The 25,591-nt window shown below is 41.7% G+C and overlaps 1 protein-coding gene across 1 annotated transcript; it reads right to left on the bottom strand.

Annotated features, from left to right (window-relative positions):
• Positions 1 to 343: 343 nt before the first annotated feature.
• CYP39A1 (cytochrome P450 family 39 subfamily A member 1) lies at positions 344 to 25,042 on the bottom strand. The gene is made up of 12 exons (XM_010174523.1): positions 24,866 to 25,042; positions 17,757 to 17,892; positions 16,294 to 16,468; positions 14,511 to 14,660; positions 13,567 to 13,660; positions 11,951 to 12,049; positions 9,953 to 10,043; positions 8,780 to 8,913; positions 7,786 to 7,881; positions 5,974 to 6,062; positions 1,490 to 1,577; positions 344 to 415 (listed from the first exon to the last, which is right to left on the bottom strand). Exons 1-12 carry the CDS (start codon positions 25,040 to 25,042, stop codon positions 344 to 346), a joined length of 1,401 nt encoding a protein of 466 aa, XP_010172825.1.
• Between the last annotated feature and the right edge of the window lie 549 nt (positions 25,043 to 25,591).

The raw sequence follows: 25,591 nt of genomic DNA, 5'->3' as shown, positions 1-25,591 counted from the left end.
GCACAACTTCCACACAGGATTTCCAAACATTTTTGTCCTGAATGACTGGTTGGTGAGTTTAGTATATCAGATTTGCAAAGTCTGGGAATAATTAGACCTCAAATTATAAACACAGCAAGAGAGCTTGATTTTTAAGTACTAGGAGGTAGGCAATCAGGTGAGGAGCACAGATACGACTCTACTGGTACACCACAATTCAGAGCATGTGCAGCATTTAAAGTTGACATTAAGAACTGTTAAGGCAGAGAACTTATCTGAAGATGTAGGACAGGGAAGCAGCTCAGAGGCCTGTCCATCCGAGGGTGTGGCTGGCAAATGAAGGTAAGTTAGTGCTGGGCAGCTTTCATTGCCGGTGTTTATACTGGACCCGGAATGGTGCCATGGGTTGCTGTGTCCCCACCAAATGTAAAGGGCTCTGCAAAAAGAAGAAAATCAGTAGAAACATTGAAGTTAGCTCAGTTAACGGAATTATCATCATGCTTTAACACTAAGATAGAAACATATTCTTGGAGCTTTGGTTTTAGAGAACCAAGACCAAATACTGAGAGTACTTCTTGGCTTTGCTGAAGCCATTGAGTGGGGCCTTCATGATTACTTTTTACTACACTCACTCTGACAGAAGATGACATGTGAGATCTTAAGAAACTCTAATGTTTTTAATATCTTCACCAGCATAATTGCCTGTGAGTGCAGGCAATTATGGCAATACACCATCAGTCAGGAAGATACAACCTTATACCACATTTCTACCACTCTGGAGATCAACATCTCACGTTCTTCAAGGAGAACAGAGGAATGAAGTTCTCCGATCATCCAACTTCCAGCGTAAAGAGCAATCATACAAAGCCCCTGCCACTCAACTTCTCCCTCTTCTTGTCAGTTTAGCTATAGGAGCTATGTGTGTCATGTTGAGGTTGTGACAGGTAAACATGCTAGTTACACTCCATGTTTGTGAGGAACAATGGTTTTTGGAAACTGGAAGGGACACAGTGCAAATGGAGAAGGAAATTACTGCTGAGAGTGGAGACCACACCACTCTCCCTTAATGGTAAAATCTGTGTCCCAGTTGCTCCTTCAGTCTTACCCTAATCATTTCTCTTCCAGCAGTGAATATGTAGTGGAAGAGCCCTGTGAGTGCTGCAGCTGATTTCGTATCTTTAAAATATTAATAATCCAGTTCCATATCCATTGTTTTTGTGAGTGGCAGAAAGTAATTATAAAATCTCTGGTAATGTTTAGGCAATGATGAGACAAAATACTCCTGTAGGCGCTTTCTTGTATAGACAGTGGAGCCCCACTGACATTGCTGGAGTTACTCCAGGTTTTCTGAGTTAAAACAAAGATTGAATTATTCATTACATGTTTTATTAACACTCCTTTCAAAATTTTCCTTTATTATACACAAGCATAGTTAAGAATGGTTGTTCGGCTGAGCATGATGAATGAAGGATAGAAAGACATGGATCCATGCTATCTATTGATCTTTTACCTCCTTTGGTACTGCATCCAAAAGCACAAATTCATATTTGTATAGGAATAGCACAACGAATAACTGGATTTCCATGATAGCAAACCACCTGCAAGAAAAGGGAGGAAAACGTTGGCCATCCAGCCTGACCATCACACGTGTCTTATCTTCAGATAAGAAACAGGGTGTCTTTGACACCTTCTACATTCCATGCTTTAGTTCTGCCTGAAAGTTTATCTTCAGTAGGAAAATACGTGATGGCTTTGTTCAGCTTCATTACTTAGGGAAGAACAGGAATGTCTCGGCTGCCCCTTCGTTCCGGTGAAACGTTAGACCCACGCTATCCCTCTGACACCCTATTTTAAAACATCTCCCTTATCGTTACGGTTTTTTCCACTGTGTAAACATTGATGTTCTTCTAACGCTTGCTGACTTGAAATAACTTCCTAGGAGTGAGAAGACAGTCAAATATAGAAAAGGCTATATGACTAATTGTGCTATATAAAGGTATATAATACAGCTGGGAGCCTGATGACATCAGAGTAGCTGTCACAGCAGGAGCTATGATTTAATGCATCAGCAGTAGAATGGAGTATGAGACCCAAGGGCAGGATCTTTTTTTCTGTAATGTTCTCAGAAAGGTCTTTCTTAATCAGCCTGGAGAAGGCTTCAGATAACTGCAGGTGAACTCCTCTAGGCTATTATTTTTGAATGTCGATATGTCCAAGAGCTTTCTGCATTCAGGCCCTAGCATGCACCTATGCCAGGTCATGGGATTACTCACTTGCAGAATTTAGACACAAGTCTTAAATACCTTGCTAAAATTGTAATGCAACTTGCTCTTCTACACGCTTTATTTTCCATTATCTGAGAGATGCTGGAAAACTTGGATAAAACAGCTATTGGGGAATTCACTGGGGAGAAGGCCACATGACTGCGCATGGCGTCAGCCTGGATTTGGCCTGGCAGGTGTGAAGAGGAAGCTAATAAGCCCCATGAGACCCAAACTAACTCCTGCAGAGCCATCCAGATCTGCATGCTGAGCCACCCTCTGCTCCAGAGTGGAACCATGTTTGTATGTTTTGGCGTGGCTTCAGACCCAAATTATCTCTGTGATTTCACATTGGAATTACCTTGAGATAGGGAGCTTTCGGTGACCTTGAGCTTGGGGGAATGCAGTGAAGAGCTATTTCAATGGAAATTATCTCAGCTCAGGCAGGACTTGCTAGACCAAACTCCATGCCTGCAGCACTGTATGAAGGTGGGCTCCTTAGAGTCACTGTAAGGTTGCCCAGTGTGGCCCTGGGCTCCTGCTGCTTGAGGTCCTGCTTCTGAGCCATCCTCACTGGTTTAGCACAGATGTACCATGTTGCAACCAAACACCAAAATGCCTCTAAGTGGCCCTGAAAGTGGAAGGCTGCATTTACAGAGGGCTGTCCTTCACACACCAGATGTGGGCTGACCAGCTCTGACAACTCTGTACCAGCAATGTGGTTCATCTGCAGTCTGCCCAAGTAGCAATGGGTATAGAATCATAGAATGGTCTGGGTTGGAAGGGACCTTAAAGATCATCCAGTTCCAACCCCCCTGCCATCAGCAGGGACACCTTCCACTAGATCACATTGCTCAAAGCCTCATCCAGCCTGGCCTTGAACACTTCCAGGGAGGAGCGTCCACAACTTCTCTGGGCAACTGACTGCAGCACTTCCCATCGTTAGATCTCGAAGTGCTTTTCCAAAGGCTGCTGTTATTCCACTCTGCAAACAGAGATGCTGAGACACAAGGATGATAAGCCACCCAGGGTGGCCAGAGGGACAGCCCAAGAGTGAAAGACAGGACTGCAGAGTCCCAGTGCATCCCTCTCTCCCACAGCACATGGTACTAAGCAGAAACCATGAGCTTTCTCGCAGCCCCTTAGTTCCCACCTGTCTTTTGGATTCATGACTGAGTCCTAGAGCCTCCCCTAGAACTCAGAGTCACTGATGCCTTCCTGTTTGATTTAAGGGGGTTTGACAATGATGTGCTTTCTGAAATCTTTCCCCCAGTGCACTGCTACATATTGGTGATGTGCTGGAACCCAGGAGTCCAGCTGTGGATTGAGGTCCTGCAGTAAATGGAATCTGAGAATGAAATCACGGCTGTTGTGCTGAAGGGTTTACAATGTTGGCATAAGGTAGCAGAAGACAGATGGAGCCATGTGAGATAAGCACAGTCCCACAGTCACCTGGTTAGACAAAAGTAGCTCCACTGCCATCAAATTTTACCTTTAGGTAAAAAAGAAGATGGCTCAGAAATGGCTTTGTAGGAGCTCTTCCCATGTCAGTTTCCTAGAATATTTGAAGTTATTTTCTAGCTTTCAGTTTGATCAAATTAGCTTCTAATTTCATGATGAACTTTTGCAACGGAGAAATGAAATGTTTCATACATTTCGTTTATAAATGCCAGTACTGAATTAAATGAAAATGCATCTTAAACTTGAAATATCATTGTTTCATTCAGTCATACCAAGGAAATCTGCAACCTGGGATCTGGATACATTCCTTGATTTCATTTCCTTTCTTCCAAGACCACCACATTATTCATTTAGAATTACTGCTGAAAAGCGTGTCCGTGTGGACTGCCAAACGGTTTGAAAGGACTTTTTGTCTCTCAGCAAGAAAGAGATTTGCCATCCATTTCCTATGTAGAAATGTTATTATTTTCTTTCTAACCACAACCTTATTTTAAAGATATTATCAGAGTCTAGAGAACAGCCTGAACAAAGACATAGGTCAGTAAATATAAACAAGCAGCGTTCAGAAACACTTTTTTGTAGCTCAGCCTGTACCTGTGAATGCCTCTTGTGAAGGACACAGACCTACTGGAGTGAGTCAGAGGAGGCCACGAGGAGAGGGCTGGAGCACTTCTGCTGTGAGGACAAGCTGAGAGAGTTGGGGCTGTTCAGCCTGGAGAAGAGAAGGCTCCAGGGAGACCTGAAGAGGCTCCAGGAAGGCTGGGGAGGGACTTTTGACAAGGGCAGGGAGTGATAGAACAAGGGCTGATGGCTTTAAACTGGAAGAGGAGAGATTGAGGTTAGATAGGAGGAAGAAATTATTCACTGTGAGGGTGGTGAGACACTGGCCCAGGTTGCCCAGAGAAGCTGTGGCTGCTCCTCCCTGGAAGTGTTTAAGGCCAGGCTGGATGAGGCTTTGAGCAACGTGGTCTAGTGGAAGGTGTCCCTGCTGATGGCAGGGGGGTTGGAACTGGATGATCTTTAAGGTCCCTTCCAACCCAGACCATTCTATGATTCTATGAATTCTGCTGTCACTCTTGCTGGGAATGAGGCTGTGCTCATATTTGGCTCAGGAATATGGTATAGCAGTGAGTGAGCACTTTCCTCTGTCAAGCCCAAATCACAGAATCACAGAATCACAGAATGGTTGAGGTTGGAAGGGACCTCTGAAAGTCATCTACACCAACCACCCTGCTCAAGCAGGGACTCCTTGAGCATGTGAACCAGGATTCTGTCCATATGGTTTTTTAATATCTCCAGGGAGGGAGATTCCACAACCTCTCTGGGAAACCTGTTCCAGTGCTCAGTCACCCTCACAGTAAAGAAGTTCTTCCTTGGTGAAAGAAGAATGGTGAATGCAATTTTATTCATTTTATGTCTTTAATGCCTTCAGAAATTTTATCTGACAGGCATGTCCAGCCTGTTACAGGGTACAGATACAAGAATCCAGATCCTCTGCAACAGCCTCTAGAATCCTTGTTCCACATGGTACTCTTCAGTTAAACTGACTAATTTTAAGGATTCTTGGTTACTTGCTTCTTAGAGGAGACCAGGTTTTGAAGGCTGAGAACTGAGCATAGAGATGTTTGAACACAGAAACGAGGAGCAGCTGGCTCCCTGGGACTTGTTCCAGGAAGAGGGACAGCAGAGAAAACAGCAGAAGGAATGCAGGAAGCACTGAGGCTGGCATTGCTGGAGGAGTGAAGAGAGACAGGATCTGCAATTTAAGCCATCACACGATTGTGTGGGCCTTAATGCAAAGACAAGATTTAAACAGAGAGGAGCCAGTTAAGACATTTGAAGATCAGCAAAGATGTCAATGGCATCATAGAGGATGGAAAGAGAGTCTCAGACCAGAGAAATGTTCTTTCAGTTATTTTAGAACTGGTTTATGGCCACCTAAACGCCTGTGTCTGTAAACTGGCATGTTTCTAAGTGGAACAACTCGTGGTGCCTCAGCAGCAGCAGAGCTAGGCTGACTTTCCTCCCTGGGGGATACCCCTCGATACACTAGTCTGAGATTTTGCTTTTACACTGTGACTTAACCTGTCTTTTCCAGGAATGAAACCACTTTCAAATCAGTTTAAACAAGGTACAGATAATACTGAGCATTAGGGGACTGACAAAGAGCAAAGCAATGAAAACACTTTATCTCCAAGTGTAAGAGGAGCCCAGTTTGAGAGTTGTTCTCTGCAGGGTTCGGGAATAAATAAACCCCAGCTGTTTCACTGACCTTCCTGGACACTGATGCTTCCCTCCTCCGAATGCCACAAAGCTGTCCAAGAAAGCATTCTTCTCTAAATTTGCCTCTTTCCAACGATCCTGTGGGAAGAAAGTTGTTTTGTTTTTTTTTTTCCAAATCAGCCTTATATAAATAAAGCTTAACTTTATTCCTCCAGGCTAAAAATGACCTTGGACAGCTAATCCTCAATACAAAGTTGCACTAATACCATTTTTTGCATTCAACCTGTTAGAGTCTGGATTCAAAATTCAGCACTAACTCGGGGAAAGAAATTAGGGTCCCATTTGAAACATACCGAGTGCTGGAGAGGTTTTCAAAATCATCCCTAAAGCATTCTTCCTATACCTCCTCCTCATTTTTCTAAATCCTGTGTCTTGAGCTATCGAAATGCCTATAAAAATGTGACCTTCTCATTTTAAATATAGGCACATCCAAAGCAAATGTTCAACCAGTACCTTCCCTCAGCCACAAAATTGTCTCACAGCACACAAATGGGCTCATACAAGTTTCCCACACAAACCATTTCTGAGATGCTGTGCACAGGTAAATGCAAGGTGTATGAGCTGCCACACAAGAGAAAAGCAAAGATTGCACAGCCCCATTCTCAGGTGCAAGCCACTGGGTGAAAAAATTAACTCTTCTCCACAACACCAGCATGTCTGTACCCAGAGGGCTCCTTGCTCCATCCTGAGTTCCTTTAAGAGAAAAGGAACCACACACAAGGAGCAAAGCAATAGTGGCTAAAGTTTGGGTGGGTGACACTGATAGAAGTAAATCTGTTGAATGCTGGGTGACAAACAGCCTCCAGAAACTCAGTGCAACTCTACCAAGGCCTTCAAGTAACACCCTGTCAGGTTCATGGTGGCTAACTCCTTTGATGAAACTTGTCTTAAAGAAGATGTAATCTTGTGTTTGTTTATTTTGGATTTTTTTTCAGCTTCGCCTGTTTAGAGCTTTCTGAAGAGGAAACCTGTTAACATCAGAATCCAATAAAAGCAAGAAAACAAATCTCAGCAGTGATGGAGCAAGGCAATATCATTTGGAATGACAATGTCCAGGGGGTACTCACTTATTCCTCATGGAAAAAGGGCGAGTTTTTAAAAAAACAAGCTAGCTTGCTTTTTAGGAATGAAGTTACTAAAGAAATAAGCTGCTGCATCAAGGTTTCTGCTTAGTGTTTCAAACAGGCAGGAATTCTTATGGGGAAATTCAATCAGTGAAGAGTTTGCTAGAAGGGAATTTTTGTTTAAATTCCTCCTTGATGTATTTCTATGAAAAAGACAAACTGTTTTATAGCAGATGGTGCTAAAAAGAGCAGTTACAAGCCTGCCCACATGGCCACCTGGAGTGGAATAATAATCAAGAAACTCCAGATGAGCTACTGAATTAGCAGAGCTAGTACCTACCAGAAACCATCTGACTGGAAAGACCAGTGAGCCTGGGTCAATAGGTGGAAAGGAGCTATACAGATGCCAGGGAGAGGAGAGTACTTGGAGCTGGGTTCAACAGTGAAATCACTGGGGTCTTTCCATGGTGGGCTTCGAATCAAGATCAAAGTGATACAAAGTAGTCCCATATTATTTGGAATAAATAACTGAACTTTAAAGTCTTGCTTATTCCTACAGGCTCTTCCTTTTGTGCACATCTTCTCCATATGAAAGAGAAGAAGATATAAAAATCTGGCCATCCTCCAGATGACGGGAAATACACAAATTTAAGCCAATTTGTCCATGTGCTTTTGTTGTGAAATAAGCAAAGAGGAGAAAAGACAGCAAAGTATGCATGGTAAGAGTGACAACTTACAGGTTTGAACACTTCTGGTTCAGGAAAATATTTTGGGTTCCTGTGCAACCAATACGGTGACAACATCAGCATGTCACCTGCAGGGATGGTGAAATTCTGAAAAGGAGAAAAATCTCTTAAGAAAAGAGAAAATCACAGGTTCAACTCACAAAACAGTCCCTCCTTAGTACTTGTCTGCCACCAGCAGGTCCTAACAGAGGACAAGTGAAAGTGGTAAAGCCACGGTGGGCATATTATATGTTTGAAGCTTTTTCTTGCTGTTGCCTTTTTTTCCATAGGAAAGACATAAACAGTGGAGAATGTGGAAGGACTATTTCTGTTCTCATTTGGTTTTTCAGGTATAGAATTAATAGAAACATTATTTCTGTCTTTCTCACTTCTTGATGTACCAGGTGAACTGGCATTTTTTTCTAAGTAAGTCTTTTGTTAAGCACTTCCTTGAAAACACAAAGAAATTCATAGAAAGACTTCTGTGACAATAGGCCTTTATGGGACTTCAGTAATTTCCTAAATGGGTGTGAGTGCTGATTCCTTAAGAGAGTGATTTTCTCCCAAATGTTTCTATGTTAGACTCCTGAATGCTGGCACTTCCCCACTAAACAGCAAACAGAAAATAAAGGGTTTTATCAGTTGCTGAGTTGTGGTGCCTTTTACTGTATTTGTTGTGTCTGATTACTATTTCATATACCATCAGCACAATATCTCCAGCTCAATTCAATTTAATTTAAATTCAGTTCAAAACTGAAGGTAAGACCATGAGCAAAAGAAGCAAAACCACCCTTAAAGTAGTGACAATTAAAATAATGATGATGAATCAATCTGTTAAACTAAACAGGAGTTATATGTGAGATTGTGGAATATCTCTACTATTTGAATTTTATCTAGATCTATTGGGAGGCCACTTTCCAGACAAAACATACAGCATCCTTTTGGGGGTAAAAACCAACCAACCAACCAACCAACCAAACCACACAAAAACCCCACAACCCCTCACCTGAATTCTTATTGGGTTTACCACTTTCTTGGTGATTGCACCTGGAGACCTCAGCCGTATGGCTTCCAAAGTGCACCATTTAATGAAAGGAAGCTTCTTAAGGTCTTCTTCAGAGACTTCTATTTTATCTTTACCTGTTGTGGCATGAGAAAGAAGATTCTGTGTAAAAATTAGATTTCATACTTGTTTTGATACATGCTGACATGTCTTGCTTTAGACCTGCTGATAGAATACCTCAAGATTTTAAGACCTTGTTTACATCCAGAAATGTCCTTTATATTTCAAAGTAAATAAATGGACCCAAATCAGTTTAAGAAAAGCCACTGAGGATAATTTAATAACAGTAAGATAGCTGTAGATATGGCATTCATCAGAAGAGGCCAAACAAAGGTCATCTTGAAAGTTCAGAGTCCCTAGACTTTTTCAGTACTTTGGTAGGACACTGCATGAGAATCTCAGGGGCTGTAGGCACCAAGACAGGTAGTTACGGCTGAGCTCTTGGCCTGTGTTAACACTAGCAAATAAAACAGGGCCAGGAGAAAGGCTGAAGCACTGGTTCGTGATTATTCTCATTGGTTAATTATTGACATGTTCCTTAATGTGGTTTTGACCCGTGTCAACTAAACATCTTCCATTGAAGTCTAAGCATTGTTCAGGGGGCTGCATATGTGAATGACTGCTCCCAGTAGGTGACTGGTTTTTGAGAAAAAGAGATTAGTTATGTGGGGGTGAATCATGCTGGACAAATTGGCCTCAGATGACAGAAAAGAGTTCCTGGTCTGTTTTTCCACAGAACAGCTGTAACTCTGGTGAATGTCACACCATGAAAAGCAGCTGAATTGAAAGACCTCATCTGACCCTACCATAGATGCATGAAAAAAGCCTAAGAGTGATTAATACAAATCTAGGTCTAAATGATAGGTGTGGAATGAAGAGGCAAATACATATGGTTCTTTTTATACCTTTTGCTCACACCAGAGATGTTTTTTGCTTAAAAATATGACTTTTTTACTCAATATGTTGAGTAAAGAACTCAGAGCTGCACCCTATGTTATCAGTAGTACCCTCAGCAGCGAAATTCATTACTCCCAGCCATCAACCATTGGCCATGTGCTGGGCCAACATAGAATAAATCATTTCTAGGTTCCAGAAGGACACAATTGGATTTATTACCTGCTTTGCCAAAAACAGAAGCCAGGTCTTCCATGACTTTCTTGTAAATGGAAGGATAAGAGAGTATGAAGACAAGGGTCCAGAATGCAACCTAAACAGAGATGAAAGTCCTTTAACTCAGGAACATGGAAGAGAATTACAGCATCACTGTAGCAAATCACAGAGGCAGGTGAAAACATTTGCACTTTTTTGGAATGTGCCTGTTGTAGTTGGGATGCACAGGGAGCTGTGCTTCTGAGGGAAATCACATCTAAGGGCTCAGACCCTGGGAGATTAGGTCTAGTCATCTGCTGTGTACTTATCTTCCGTGAACATGACATAGGTTTGGCTTTGAGCTTTGAAACACAGAATCCTTTCTTTAATTTCAAATAACTAGGTGTTAAAACGAATTACTAAATCATCGTGTGTGATTAGGTTTAGCTGCATGAATGAAGGAAAAATTAAATAGTAAATTCCTACTAATATTAGGAGAAATTAGGTCAAATAATTTGCAGGGCATTGTCACAGTGAGTCACACTAAATGGGCAGGAAAAGTTTTCATTAACAGCAAAACAAGCAGTAGTATATCCCTGATAGAAATAATTTGCTAAATGATTATGCAATGAAGTTGAAAATCAAGAAATTTAGGAAAGGAGAAAATCCTCTTAGGTTGGATGAGACCAGAAGGTCTCGCAGCACTGCCAGGAGTCTCTCTCCTTGTGTGGAGCTAGCAGGAGATGCAGTCTGCACACAGATCTGGTCACGGGCCATCTGTGCTGGTGAGGGATGAGAACTCTGACTGTTATTTCCCAAATAACCCCATGTGGATGCAGCCTTCCTTCTGCAAAACAAATCTGGTAGCTTAGTTTTCTTATACAGTGCTTGGACACTGTGGCTTCACTCCATGGGCTGAGGAGGAATAAATGAATTGTTTCAGATAAAAGGGTTTAAAGCGCTTGTAAAAAATCCCTTTGGAAGGTGAAAGGCTTTTTTTCATCATTCCAGGCACCAGAACAGTGGTTGTGACTATTCTGAGAAACAACAAAATATCTGTATATCTATTTACAGCTGAATATTACAGAAGTAAGTAATGATAGTGTTGTGGAAGGAATGTCAGTTATCCTGATAACAGACAGCAGGCTACGCCTCTCACTTATACTGACATATGAATCCACAGAAACCTCACTGAAATGGATGAAATTCCTTTAGGGTAAATTGTAGTAATATCCAATCTACAAAAAACATAGATCTATCCATTAGGAGTGCATATAAAAATAACTCACTATCATTTTTTTTTCTAAATCACATCTGTAACGGACATAACTGTGCTGGAAGGAGCTTAGTAGTCATGGTAAATAAAGGATGTTTTTGCTGCTATGGATTTTTCATCTGAGAAATTCCTATAAATGTCTTTGGTCAGCCTAAGCTGTGTTAGATATGCATATATCTTGTTAGCATGCATATATCTGTATCATTAATCTGTCAAATCTCTTTCTAACAGGCAAAATTTAAGTGGCAGTAGAATCAAACTATTGCTTTTCTTCCCCTGAAGCAACACTGGCATTTGTACAGCATATCCCCCAAAGTGAAAGAGCCAAGTTCACTCAGGGATTTACACACAGATGAAGTTACTCGATATTATGCTTTTGATATTCTTTACAATTTATAACACCAGGCTATTTAAAATAATATTTACTATAGCACAGCCACAGTGCTTCAAAAAAGAGTTAAATGCTCTTCACAGCTTAAGACTGTGATCTTAATAGCTATGAGACATATGTTCCCAAAATCTTACGATAGGGGACATAATAATTTAGGAAAAATAATAGAAGAGCTTTTCTTGTCATTGCTCTTGTGGCATTGCAGCCTGGGTATATTTGTAGTGATGCATGTGGGCGTGATAATCCCTTCTTTGGAATACATGCAGTGTGTGTGACCTCGGGTTCAAAGTCTTTGTTTCCCAAATACAGGCTTTTGAACAGGATGGAGAGAAAGTGTTTCTCAAGCTGATGTACTTACAGGGACAGCATTTGCTTGGGAAGCCCAGAGCATCAGGAGTCCGTAATTGGGAGCTAGATGTTTTCCTTGCAAGTTATCAAGGAGATGGTGCAGTAGTGTCTGTTATAAAGAAAAGATAATAATGTGTATTTCCAAAAAATATATATTAAAATCTAGTTTAGGGTAGGGCTTACTAGAATTCAAGGATATAACATAAGATTAATTTATTAATGAGAAGTAATGTTAGTTCTGGGGTTTTTTGCAATCACAAAGTAGAGATGACACCTGCTTTGAGAAAGTGAGTCTCATTCATAGGCAGAGGGTCAGAAGAAGTCAATGCACCACGTGAATCCCTACTGAATACTTGCACTACCCTCCATTTTCTTAAAGTTTTTAGGGGGTTTGAATCCCCCACTCCCCATTGTTGCTTACATGTGGAAGAAAGAAAAAATAAATCTCTACTCTTTTTTTTTTTTTTTTTTAAATTCCTGCTCTACTTCTCTCCTTTAAAGAACCTGAAAATGGGACTGAACGAGTTGAATGAATGGAAATGAAGAAAATGTTCTCTCTGTTCCTGCCCCAAAAAGTGCTTGTTATGAAGAGCTGGTGTGATTCATCAGTGAACTCCCTAGTTCCAGGTGCTTTGTTAGTGACCTAACCAGTGACTTCAATGGCTTGATATTCTTTGAAACTATAGCAACTGTGGAATGTTCTAGGATCAGCTTTTGTTTATAGCATTTCCTTAAATACAGGGCAACCATGCATTCAAGGCAAAGCTTCCTGTCTACTTTTCAGAGAGGAAGAGGCTGACCCTGAATAAAAAATGACCGCTCTGTTTTCCAAATTCCCACCCAATGGAAGACACCAAGTTCGTGCCTTCTACTTCCTGCACCTTCTGACCTCCCACCATCTCTTCTCCAGCCCTCTCTTTCTTTCCATTTTTTTCTGGTTTATTTTATGAAATAAATTGTGGTATATAAAGCTTTTAAAGTCTAAATAAAACCTATTTTGTTTAATGATCTGTTCTATAATCGTTTGGTAGATCAAAATTCCAGGGCCAGTCTGCCCTCGTGTTTGTCAGCCGTATATACAGAATTCCTGCCATAGACAAGGAGAATAACCAGGAGGACAACTTATCACAGCTTTGACACAATCAATATTTAGAGTACTTGGCTTCCAATCCAGTAATCTGCTATTTTCTACTAGTCTGGCTGCCGGAGGATCTACTCACTCCACACCAGGGTTTAAAAATAGCACATACGAAGTATTGAAATTTCACAGTGCAGTGCCCTCAGAGAAACAATTGAAGAGGTCTTTCTCTCACCTCTTTCAACTGCTCACTGCAAGTGCCATATCCGAGGCTGGTGATGGGTCATAGCTCTGGACCCTTGGCTTGAAATTTCCCAGAGGAAGATATCAGTTCTCAGAATTGTAGGAATAAACTAAATTGAGGAGTAAGACTCAAAATTATGAGTCTGTCCTAATGTAGGTGACAGCAATACTGGACAAGTAAGGTACAGCTACCAAAGCTGACATATTTGGCTTATTTCTTCCAGTACTGAAATAATTCCTGACCTCCATTCCCTCAGTCAGAATATACAGCAAAGTCATCTTATTTCATAGCCTCGGATGTTTACCTTGGATGTCGTCTCTGAAGGGTTGGTCCTTTCAGCATCTGACACTATTTTCTCAAATAATTTTAGAAGCCATTTTTTGGATTTAGACCAGTTCCTGTAAAGAAAAGCAACAAACAAAAAGGACTTAACTGAGGCAGCACAACCCAAAACTTCCTTTTTCATGAGGACTCCTGGGTTTCTTTCCAAAAGCCTCTGGGCAGCAGTTAGTTGAATAGTTGTCAGTCTGAATAACAGTAGTGTTGACTGACGTGAGGAACAGCGTGTCTAAGACCTTCACCTTGGCCAGACCTCATCTTGCAGCCAGGACCTGTGACTGCAAGTCTCCTAGATTTTCATATCTATTCCACTACAAGTTTTCATTGTGCCTTTGGACAATTGCTTAGGTTAATTTGGGACCACCCCTGAGAAAATAAAGGCCACATTTTTAGAGCATCCTCTAAAATTTAGTTTTTTCTGAAGACTACTATGAGGTGCTCAAGGGGCTGTCATGGCCCTGAGAGCACTGACAGGCTCCATTCCTTGGAGTTTGGTTGCCTCTACCCAAGGTCAGTTCTGTGATAGTGCAGCCATGTAACCTGGGATCAGTCTGCTGGGAAAGCAGTTAAGCTGTGGGAAAGAGCAGAGAGATGCATCATTGGGGGCCCCCTCAGCTTGGGACTCACATCGAGGCTCAGGCCTTTGCCCTTTGCCCAGTTCTGCTGCTCCCTGACAGGTCCAAGCTGGACCCTGCTCACCCAAGCAAGGTTGCTTCTGCTTTATGCCAGGAAAATGCATGAGATAAGATCAGAATTTTTTAGAAGCACCTAACTGAAAGCTGGCTTGACCCAAGGACACACCATCAACAAAGACATCATCCTCCAGGGGAAACGACTCTCGTGGTTGATATCCCAGCAAACAAAATGCCTGTAATGGGTACACCATGTGCATCATTTCCATTCTCTTACCTCAGGAAGCATTCAGGCATCTGAGAAGCGTGTTCGAAGTCCTCATCGTACTTTTGAAAATGTTCTTCAAACTCCTTGATTTCACTCTGGCTTGTTGGGCAGATGCCTTTCCCAAACAGAGTGTTCACCACTGCTGGATACATGACTTGCCTGCAAGGACAAGATCCCCATGACTTACAGGCCATAGGGAAGCTGTTGTAGCAGTTTTTGGTCAGGATGTGTCGTGTTGAATTGCCAGCACTAGAAGTGCAGGACTCAGTATGGAGGGGCAGGCACAAGGCTCACACCTCACTCACACCCTTATCCCAGATTTTAAGCAGTGGCTGGGAGATACAGGGACCTTGGGCTAGTTCTCTGCATGGGGCTGAACTTCATCAGTTAGCCTTTGGTCACTTGAGCAGTGGCAGAAAGGCCCTGGGTGCTGAGGTCCCCTTTCTCCCCATTAACCACCCCTCTCATTTCAGGTTTTAGCCCATGTGGACCTTCCGGGCATTGCACAAACCATCCTGCAGACAGACACCCTGAGAAATCCTTCCTCTGCCTGCAGCTTTGCTGGCCTGAACAATGCTTTTGTTTGTTTGTTTGTTTGTGGAGTTTTTTTTGTCTCAGATTTTCCCTGTTTGTTCCTCCATTACCCTGAAAACTCTAAGCTCCTTCCCCAGGTCACTTCACCCGTACTCTTTAACTCTGAGAAACCCTTATGCAGTCTTTGCTGGGTTCCAGCTACTGCTAAATATGTATTTCAAGCAATAACTCTTCCACTTTCTTGCTTTTCTAAAGATCATAAGGAAGATGGGGCCATCTGCTGGCTCTATGGATTTAATTTTGAGGCAGCTAAATAACAATTATCCAGGGCATTGCATTCCAAATGTGTCCTGTGTCATCCAGCAAAACCATAAGAACAGATCACACTCAGCACAGATTTACTGTGGATATGTCTTATGGATTCTGTCCTTTATCCTCTAGCCTATGACTAGAAGCAGATGTGACTCTGATCTCAGAAGACAGGTGGGGGAAGACTTTGGGAGATGGGGGTTTGCACCCTATTATTGAGACCAGTGGGACTGGGGGCTGGGAGGTTTCAAAGCCCCTTTTTTCCCCAGCTAATCCAAATTGCAGTAATTGAACTGACAGGTGCTCAATGTTTTAGTTGCAGTAAAAAGCTGCATCTTAGATGTTTTATGCAGGAAACGTCAGCAAAGGACAACCTGGATGTGAGGTCTTAGAAACAGGTCCAAGGCAAATGCAACTGTAGTCCTGATGGCCAAGGAAGATACAGGGGTTAGCCCAGGTGATCATGAAGGAGGAGAAGTTAAAAGCTCTGTTGTTGTCACATGAAACTGTCAGTTTTTTCACAGGAAGAATGAAGTTCTACCAGCAGTCAGTTGCAGAATCCATATTTAATTTTTGGGTCAGACTTGGTCCAAAACATCCAGAAAAAGTTTTCATTGTGCTATAGATCAAGCATTTCATCTGTTCATAAGTTCTTTATAAATATGTGAAGCTTTTATCCTATCTTGTAGGAAACAGGATTTGTTGGAAGATGCTGTGATTTCTTTTTTCATCCAAGTAGGTAATTCAAATGTTTCTCCTAGCTGGGAGAAACACCTTTAGATGAAACCCTGTCCATTCTCTGAGCCACCTGAAACTGTGAAGCAGTGATGAGTATCCTGACACAGCTTTTCTAAGACCTGTGAGCCTGAGCTCCACCTGCTTTATGGTAACATCTCCACTCCCACATAGGATCCCCACGCATTAGAGGTGTGCTGCAATACTCCCTTACCTTACCAGGTCATTGAGGTCGCCTGTGCCCTCTGTGCCCAGGTGTGCCATCTGCTCATGTAGCTCCTTACACACAGTGCCCGTGAACATGTGCAGATTAGAAGGACCCATTTTTGCCTTCATCATGCTGTAGAGGTTACCGTGGTTCTGATAAAATGCTTCTGCAGGGACAGAAACTAAATACAAAAAGAAACAGAAATGTTTTGGAAAGCAGATGAAGTAGATTTTCAGTGATAGAGTAAAAATTTTTACACATAACTTGTGACTCTAATTTAAATGCCTTATTCCTCATTTTCCTAGAGTGAAATTCCCAGAATGCTTCCTTCTAACCCTGTAAAGATTTTGGTGAGCCCTCTGCTTCCACCAGTCTGTGAAACATCTTCTTGCTTCATGAAGCTTCAGTGCCAGAATCAATAATGCAGAGACTTCCCCCCCAGCTTCCATGTGGGTGTACAGAGATGTGCACGTGCTCCACAAAAACAATTGAAATGAAAAATAAATTAATCCAAGAAAAAACAGTTTGGGTCTTCATGCTGTAGAACATCCCCTCCGTCATACCAGGAGAGGCTGAGAGGGCTGGGACCATTCAGCCTGGAGAAGAAAAAGCTCAGGGGAATCTTATTAGTGTGGACAAATATCTGGTGGTGGGAGTAAAGAAGATGGGACCAGACTCTTCTCAGGGCAGGAGGCAATGGGCACGAATGGGAGTACAGGAGATTCCACTGAGACATAGAAAAGTTTTTATTGTGATGATGGTCAAACACAGGAACAGATTGCCCAGAGAGGCTGAGGAGTCTCCACCCTTGGAGATACTCAAAATCCAACTGGACACAGCCCTGAGCAACCTGCTGTCACTGACATTGCTCCAAGCAGAGGCTTGGACTACATCATCTCCAGCGGTGCCTTCCAGCCACAGGGATTCTGTGATTTCATCTCTCTGCCAACTTGATCCTCTCTTATTTCATAATCCAAAATTGCCGAATTACTCAAAGAATTCCTGTCTGTGTGATTCCACGTGGATGTAAACACAGGACCTGATGGAGGGACATATACCTCATCCCTTTCTAATGACTGTTGTGCTGCAAGATAACAACTAATTATTGCTGCAAGGTAGCAACTAATTATTGCTACAAGTCTATTTTCAAATTAAGTGCTAGAACAAAATACTATTGCTCCAAACCTGGTACACACAGGTGGAGCATCCAGCCACAGAAAAGGACCTGATCTCAAACTGGAGTTGTTTAAAAATAACAACAGTGCCTGGATCAGAAACCTTTGATCCCTTGAGACTGAGTCCAGATCAGTTAGCAGGCTTCCAGCACTGGATCTACATGAGGGAACTTCATGTCCCTTTCATTTTGTAGCATGGTCATGGGTTAAGAGAAGCATTTAAGGCATTGGGCTTTAATGTTCCTGGGTAACTAGATTTGATTGCCATGAAAAAAAGAGATAGGTCTCATTTACCTGCATTCTTGACAGCTTCTTGTACTGCCTGTTCAAAATTTAAGTCTTTAGATTTAAAAAATGCTTCAGCTCCTTCTTCCTCAGTGACAAACGTGAACCGTTTTCCCAGAGCGAATATTGTGAATACAGGCCCATGCTGGAACAAACAAAGATTTCATATTACTGCACTGTTAACACGTGTGATGGGGACCCCAGCAGGACCTCAGTACTGCTGAGAGGTCAGGAAGGAGGTCCTGGTCCTTCCTGCTCTCTCTTCACCTTGGCTCAGAAGTGCACAAAGATGAACATGAATCAGACCAAAATTTGTAGACTTACAGAAAAGAAGGGAACAGCATAGTGGCCTGCTTCTTGCAGAGCAGAAGACATTCCTTCTCTGAGATTAACATTTTATATTTTAATTACATCAAAGTTCAAACAATACAACCTACCTGGATTTAGAGAGTTTCAAGTGATGGATTATCTACTGCATCTCTTGGCTGCCATAGCAAAGTACCCACATTGTGAAAATCCATAATCAACCTACATTTTTTTAATGCAAATTCCCCACTCCTGCATCTTTTTAATTCCTCTCCTCTCTCCTCTCCTCTCCTCTCCTCTCCTCTCCTCTCCTCTCCTCTCCTCTCCTCTCCTCTCCTCTCCTCTCCTCTCCTCTCCTCTCCTCTCCTCTCCTCTCCTTTTTCAAAGGTTCTGCTAATGCCAATGATTTCTTTCTTGTACAGATGTTTAAGGATTAATATCAAAATAGCTAACAAGCTTTGAGCAGAATAGATGGAGTTTGTTAAGACTTGTATTCAGGGAAGGTTTTTGATGCCATAAATCACTCTTTCATTTTCCCTCAATGTAATATCCTAGACCTCTCTCAAACTTGCAGCAATAATTGTTCACTTCTGAATTCCTACACTATGGAAAAAACACTGGTATTTGTACATACTCTAAACTAGCAAACAAATGTGCAATATCTACTGGCTGTCACATTTAGGCATAAAAAATCAAAACTGGGCAATGAAGCATCTTTAGCATCTTTTCCTTAGTCGAGGCAATTTCTGCTCACAGGCAAAAGCCTTGGAAATCAAAAGCCCAGCATTTACATTTACATGCACACCACCTACTTTTGGCAAAGTTATTGTACTTACAGAAAAGTGTGGGGCTTTCAGAAAGTCTCTAGACACATCAAGGAACTTGATTTTCTTTTCCAGGTTAAATTTCTGACAAGGGTGAGAAAAAGTTTTCTGTTGATCTGCTTGGGGTACTGAAAAGCCTCAAATCCACCTTGCTTACATGCTTTCTGCCACTGACTTCAACCATTTCTTTGTTGTCTGTGTCTGTATTGCAAAACCTGCTTCATCAAAAGCTCTTTAAAGCCAAGGAAAAGATTCCTCTTGACATCAATTGAATTTTGATTGCGTCCTTCAACTGTAAATTATTAAAGAAAGAATGCCTGTTTAAACTCTCTGTGAGATAATAAATGAAAAAAAAAATCGTTTTAATAATAGCTAAATTGCTCAGGTTGGTTTTTTATGGATATCAGCATGTCCTCATCATCAGTCTGGTTACAAATCAGTGAATTTGTACTGTATTTGTTTTTAAATTAGATTTTTTAAAATTCAAACTGACATTAAAATGTACTTAAACTAATTTAAAAACAAAATTAAATTTGAACTAATTGCAACCTGCAATAACACTTAATTATTCAATTAAGGTCACACTCAATTATTAAGATTGGAACACTTTATTTTAGATTATTATAAGTGAGCAAGATACCTAAACTCCCATTACAGACAATAGGGATCGAGGCTATGCAGTCAGGGGAGCCTAAAACCCGATTCATCTGACCAGCTACTGCACACCTCTGTTTTCGAAGGCTGAGCTGAACTACCCTTAAACTCCACTGACAGGACTGAGTAGGTGTTTTCTGACCATCAGTAAATCCTGGACGTCTTGCTCACATGTAAATACTTACATGAACAATCTAGTTTAAAATCTCATCCAATTTCCTGCAATCTGTTTAGAATAATTAAAATTAAACCAATATTAAACAAAATTGAAACTTAAAAAGCTCCATAAAGGGCCTCTAGAACAAGTTCACTTCATTGAACAGCACAGTGATGGTGAATATGCAAAGACACACCCTTCAGAAAGCAGGATTTTGTGTCCATACAGGAAATTACAAATGAATACGATATCTGATAAATTAAATGTAAAATTAAAATACTAAAAAAAGTTTTGAAGATTAAACTACCAAATGGGCATTCCCCATTCCCAATAATAAAGACTTTTCCAAACATATCAGATGCAGGAAGTCTCCTAGTGTGTTGCTGAGCCTGAAAAATGCTCAAGGTGTCAAGAAACCAAGTGGGGAAGCGATTACTTCAGTTTAAGACACATCCCACCCTGAAGCCTTTCAGTAAGCGTGATGGACAGAGACCTTGCTTCAAAGGATGGCCTGAGACCTTGCTTCAAAGGATGGCCTGAGACCTTGCTTGAAAGGAAGTATTAAATAGAATAGGCTTTAAAAAGTGTCAGGTAAATCAGTGATAAACATTTCAATTAAAAACTCCAGAGGGATTAAATTATGAAGTTGCAGAACTACCCACCATGATCTGTTAAATCGCCCTCAGCAACAGGAGGATGGAAAGGGAAATGTGGTGCCTTTCTAAAGGGCTCATGAAGGAGGACTTGGGAAGCCTCAAAAAGTCATTCCAGTACTCAGCAAACTACTTTTACAAGCATTATTAAAAACCAAGATTAGTAGCGGAGAAACGGGATGTACCAAAGAGCCCAAGGCAGCTTTTAGGGAGACATAAGGATGTGTGGCCTTAAACATATTCCTAATTCATTCCTTAGAAAGAAATAAAATTTATTCATGATCTCAAGTCAACTCTCCTAAACTATGAGATCCAGAAACACCACAGAAGGCAGCCACCCAGAAGAATCACTTTCTGAAATGACTGGAAGATCTATTATACAAGTGCTAATAATTAATTTTGAGCTCTTATCTTGCTAGGAAAGGAGCAGAGAAAGGACAGCAAATAGCTAAACCCATCCTATGCCCACATCTTCAATGTAATGTGTGTCTGTGCCCACTCCATCTCAGCAGGATATGATCTATTGAGCTAGAAAAGGCAAAGGGATGCACAGCAAGCATGGATGGAAGTTTCCATAAGAGGAAACTAAGTGGACTTAGATCCCAGGAAAGGTGAAAAGAGAATAATTATTCCTAGTTTCTCATAATGCAAAAGCTAATGGGTACCTATTAGAAGGTAGCTGGTTTAAAACCAGGCAGAATACTTTCTTCATATGGCTCATGGTTAAAACATGGATTCATAGCTGTGGGATGCTGTGAAACCAAAATTATACACAAGATAACAAAAGAGATTAGGTTATCATAGTCAGATTATTTGAATACAAATCCCAGCCTAGGATGTCCCTAAACTCTTGACAGAAGCTAGGAAGAAAAAGAAGAACACAGAGTACTCATCTCTGGGTGTGCTCCTTACACCCTGTTACTAAGCATCAACTAATAGCTGCTATTCGAGACAGACACCTGAATAAACAGACTTTTCATGTGTCCCTGTATAATTATGCTGATGTTCTAATGTCATAAAATCAGCTACTGGAACAAGCTGTCAAGTAGTTCCCCATGTAACATCCTTGTGTTCTGGGCGGGTACCAAGGAAGCGTGGGCGCCGCCTGCCAACACCGTGTCCCAGTTTACTGCTCTGTCTGAAATCGCGTTTAAGGAGACTTGATAAATACAGAAAGCAAAATAAATATCCTCTTAGGATTTAGGGGCTTTCACTCAAGAAAGCTCTGTTTTTACCAAAGACTGGGAAACACTGCACAAAACAGCAGTGCCATGATGAGAGGCAGATCTGAGCCTACATGAAAGTAACACTCCAGAGAAATAAATAATGTTCTTCAGAATCCCAAAGGAAGGAAATCAAGGAAATGGCCATTTTTCCAAGGGGCAGTGCCAAGCAGGGAGCAACCACTCTCGGCTGAGACAGCTGCAGTTGTGTCAAGACTCATGTTGGGAGCTAGGTGCACGGGGCTGGTTTTCTCTCCCTTGGCATGCACACACACAAGTTCCATGCCATGTCCCCTCTCTCTCTCAGGGACTTTAGCATTTTGTTCTGCTGTGTGTGGGACCAGGGTCACAGACCATTAGCAACTCAGCTATGGACACTGTCTTCAGAAATGCTCCACCAGAAGCCTTGTCCTCTTCTCCAGCCTGTTTCCCTTACACTAAACCTCATGCAGGGTGCATGTCCCTTGCCATGTAACCCAGCCAGCAAGCCATCCCTCACACAGCCATACATAGGGAATAAGGCTGAGGAGGCATCTAACTGAGTCCTGAGACATGGCACCATGTCCCAAATCCAATCAACACACTGAGAGTGATGTATGGATCCACAGGTCCATACAGCAGTGCAGAACAATCTCATGGGTTTAACTGAATTGTTCTTATTAGCTTAATTTGCAAACTGATGAGAAGCATCTGAAATTCCTTATTGACTCTTACCATGTTTGTCAGGCAAAGTGGAGAACCACATCCTTTGAACCCCTCATTAAGCTGCTCCACATGTATTTTATGTTGCATGGTGGCTCTGGTTACCCACCCTGCCCATCCCACATCGCCTGCAAAACTGCTTTAACTACCCAGGCAGCTTTAGGAGGAAGAGATGGTATCTTTTATTAGACCAGAGATTAAATATTTTATTACAGCAAATGATCTTTCTTTTCTTAGACCCAATGAAGACACAAAAGGAAAACCAGGCAATTCTTCCAGCCCACATTTTCTTCTGTAGGAGGAAAACAGAAGCAGTGAACTTCAAGCAAAGTGCAGGTTGGAAGCAGTGGAAGTCTGGCATGTTACTCTAGGGCTTGAGAGAAAAAGCAGTGAGGGATATACACAAAAGGGGCGATGATGATGATGATGATGGTGATGGTGATGATGATGATAATAATAATAATAATGATAATAATAATAACTCTTTAAGCAAGAAAGAAAAATAAATGAGTGTCACTTTGACAGATTGAAGGATTAATCTAGGGGAGGAATTTTTTAATTGTGAAAGTCTCTCCTGAAGGCAATGACCCTACAGAGCTGAAGAGGTTTCGCTCTGCTGCACTGTTATTAGGGCAGCTTGCTTGTACTAAGGACACTTAACACTGCTCTGGCAATATTAAAGAGCTTGGAATTACTGTAGATGTATTTTGCAACACTTGTCATGCCCGATAGTGACCCTTTTGGCAGCAGCACCTGTTTTATTTGGCTGTACTATGCTACAGCGCCTACTCTTTTAAAGGGGAGCAGGCAGGAGTGGCTGGACTAAGAAAAAAGTCAAAGGAAAGGTCCTATCTGCACATGCACAGTAAAGGAGAGATATGTCAGAAACCCTTCTCTTTCTGTTTTGCCTTATTTTGAGTTCTCTCCCATTGAAAATTTTCCTTGTTCTACTTTCTGTCTCAACAAAACCTGGTGTTTAGAAAGTCCTTTAAGTGATTCTGGTGCGTTCATATGTGGCAGCAGCTGCCATAACACCAAGAGCCACATAAAGGGTCTCCAGGCAAACGAACATCAAAATTAGTGGACCCAGAGCCACTGAGTTTGCATTTGTACTTCAATACATTCCTTAGCATGTAAAAGTTTTGCTCATTCAATCTGTGAATGAACCCCCAAAAAGGACTCTTCTGTCAGGTTGGTTTAAAAATTTTGTCTTAAGAAATTTTGGTAAAAGCTTCCTGGGAAAAAAAGCAACTAAAGCAACCTTAAGTCATGGTGAAACATCTGTCCCCAAGGGGGATTGCGCTGGAAAGGACACTGGCAGACTGCTTTAGTCTGGTTGCCACCAGGATATGTTTTCAATACAACAAGGAGGCTCCCTAACAGCCTCCTATCAGAAGAGTCAAAGAAATACTATGATTGTTTTTTTTTTAAAGTGAGGTTTGATCAGTTTATTTAAAGGATTATATGGCATGGTTTCTGAAACAGTAGGAGAAAGGACTAGAATGAATTTTCTTCCAGTCCTACATTTCTGCCCTCAGATGAATGAACAAATAACTGATCATGGTATCCATAGATGAAAGATACAGGAAAGACATAGTCATATAAAGTTAAAACCATCCTGCTAAGCTCAGAGAAGCCCAGGAACTCCAGATCATACACAAGGTTACTCTGTGGTCCACCTAATGTGCTTCAATAGAAGACTCACAGCTCTTGATGTTCTTACACCTCATACTTCAGCTGATTCTACTTGAACCTCTGCTTTCATTTAACACCATGTGTTTATAACAACCATGGCTGCAAAGAAGTATTTACAAATATGATATCTACTAGTTTAAAATGATAAATAGAATTTTAAACACCCAGTTTTGTGTTTGGTTTTTTTTTTTTTAATTTCAGGATGTTACAGTGGATTCATTTTTAACTAGTTTTTGCAAGTAGTGGGCTGTGTGATCCTTCAGTATCAAACACTTGAGGCTGACTATATTGCAGCAGCAGGTGAATGAAAATTAATCACTGAATGAAAATGGGAAACTGGGTTTTATGTCAGTTAGTATTAGCTGCCTAGAAATTAAGCATCTAATCTAAATTAATCATTTTAGGCTCTCTCTATCAGACAGCCATAGAGAAAGAAAGGCATGTCCAGGGGGTACATCTTCATATCCATCCTTGGTAAGTTTTTTAGGATGGAAAAGGTTGCCTGCCAAGCATGCCTGTGTCTCTCTTGAACGTTGAAGGACACCAGCTGGTACTCAGAAACCTAACTTTAGGTACATAAATAATTAGTTTCCTAGTCCCAGCACCTGGCACAGGGCTTTCCATGTTATCTAAAACCAAGGTGAACACATAGCCAGACTGCAGAAGCAAAGCAGAAGAGTGCTCGGTGCAAACAGGATGATCACAGCACAGAGTTCACACCTGGATTGGATCCACAATTTAGCAACATTACAAAGCCCATCCTTCACCAGCAAAATGCTCCTGACAGTATAAAATGTGATAGGAAAGTGGTAAACTTAATGCAGAAGTTTCTCCTTGCCTTTCCCCTTGCAGGCAGCCACCCTGAGCACACATCCACGAGCAGCCAAGCTGCCATAGCCATTACCTTGTTTCTAGCTTGCTCTATAAACTCCAGAGGAGCTTTCCCAAACTGAAACGCAGCTCCAAACCAAGGGATCCAACTCCTGATGCAAGGAGGGGAGTTCCGGTTTCTCAGCTGAAACAAAACAGCCTTGACAATAAGAATTCCCAGGACTGCTGCCAAGAGGAGAGCAAGAGCCATTTTGCCTCTTCACTGCTTGTGGCAGCAGCTGCTCCCCCCCCCCCCCCCTGCCGCAGCACCCAGGCTGGCCAGGATCACTGAGTCACTGAATAGGGCCTCTTTTATCAGTCTTGCCAGCTGATCACTGCCATGGTGACGACGTCAAAGCATCAAGCAACCCAGGGGACAATCCCGTGTTTTAGAAAAGGCAGAGCTAATTCTCCTCCACTCTGGGATGAGGACCAACTCCACTGCTTTCAAAACTTCAATGTTACTGTGACAAATCTCTGAACTTTGCACCAGTTGCTGGAGGGCCACTCAAGCAGCCAGGGACACTGGCAAGGCAGTGTGCCATTTTTGTTAGGTAAAAAAATAAAAATATTTCTTTTGCAATATTAGGATTACAAAGCAGAGAGGTTGTGATTTGCAGACATTTAGCTTTCAGCAAGACAGATGGCAAGAAACTTCTGCAGGCATCACCTGAAGCACTAAGTCTTATGAAAGGTATCTCTCACCCATCTGAGATAATCTCATTAAAGGCCAGATGTCCAGTGTCTGAGGAGCAGAGAA

Source organism: Antrostomus carolinensis, unplaced genomic scaffold (genome assembly GCF_000700745.2).
Source record: "Antrostomus carolinensis isolate BGI_N321 unplaced genomic scaffold, ASM70074v2 scaffold25368, whole genome shotgun sequence".
NCBI classification, from domain to species: Eukaryota; Metazoa; Chordata; class Aves; order Caprimulgiformes; family Caprimulgidae; genus Antrostomus; species Antrostomus carolinensis.
This window is presented reverse-complemented; position numbering and strand designations above follow the sequence as displayed.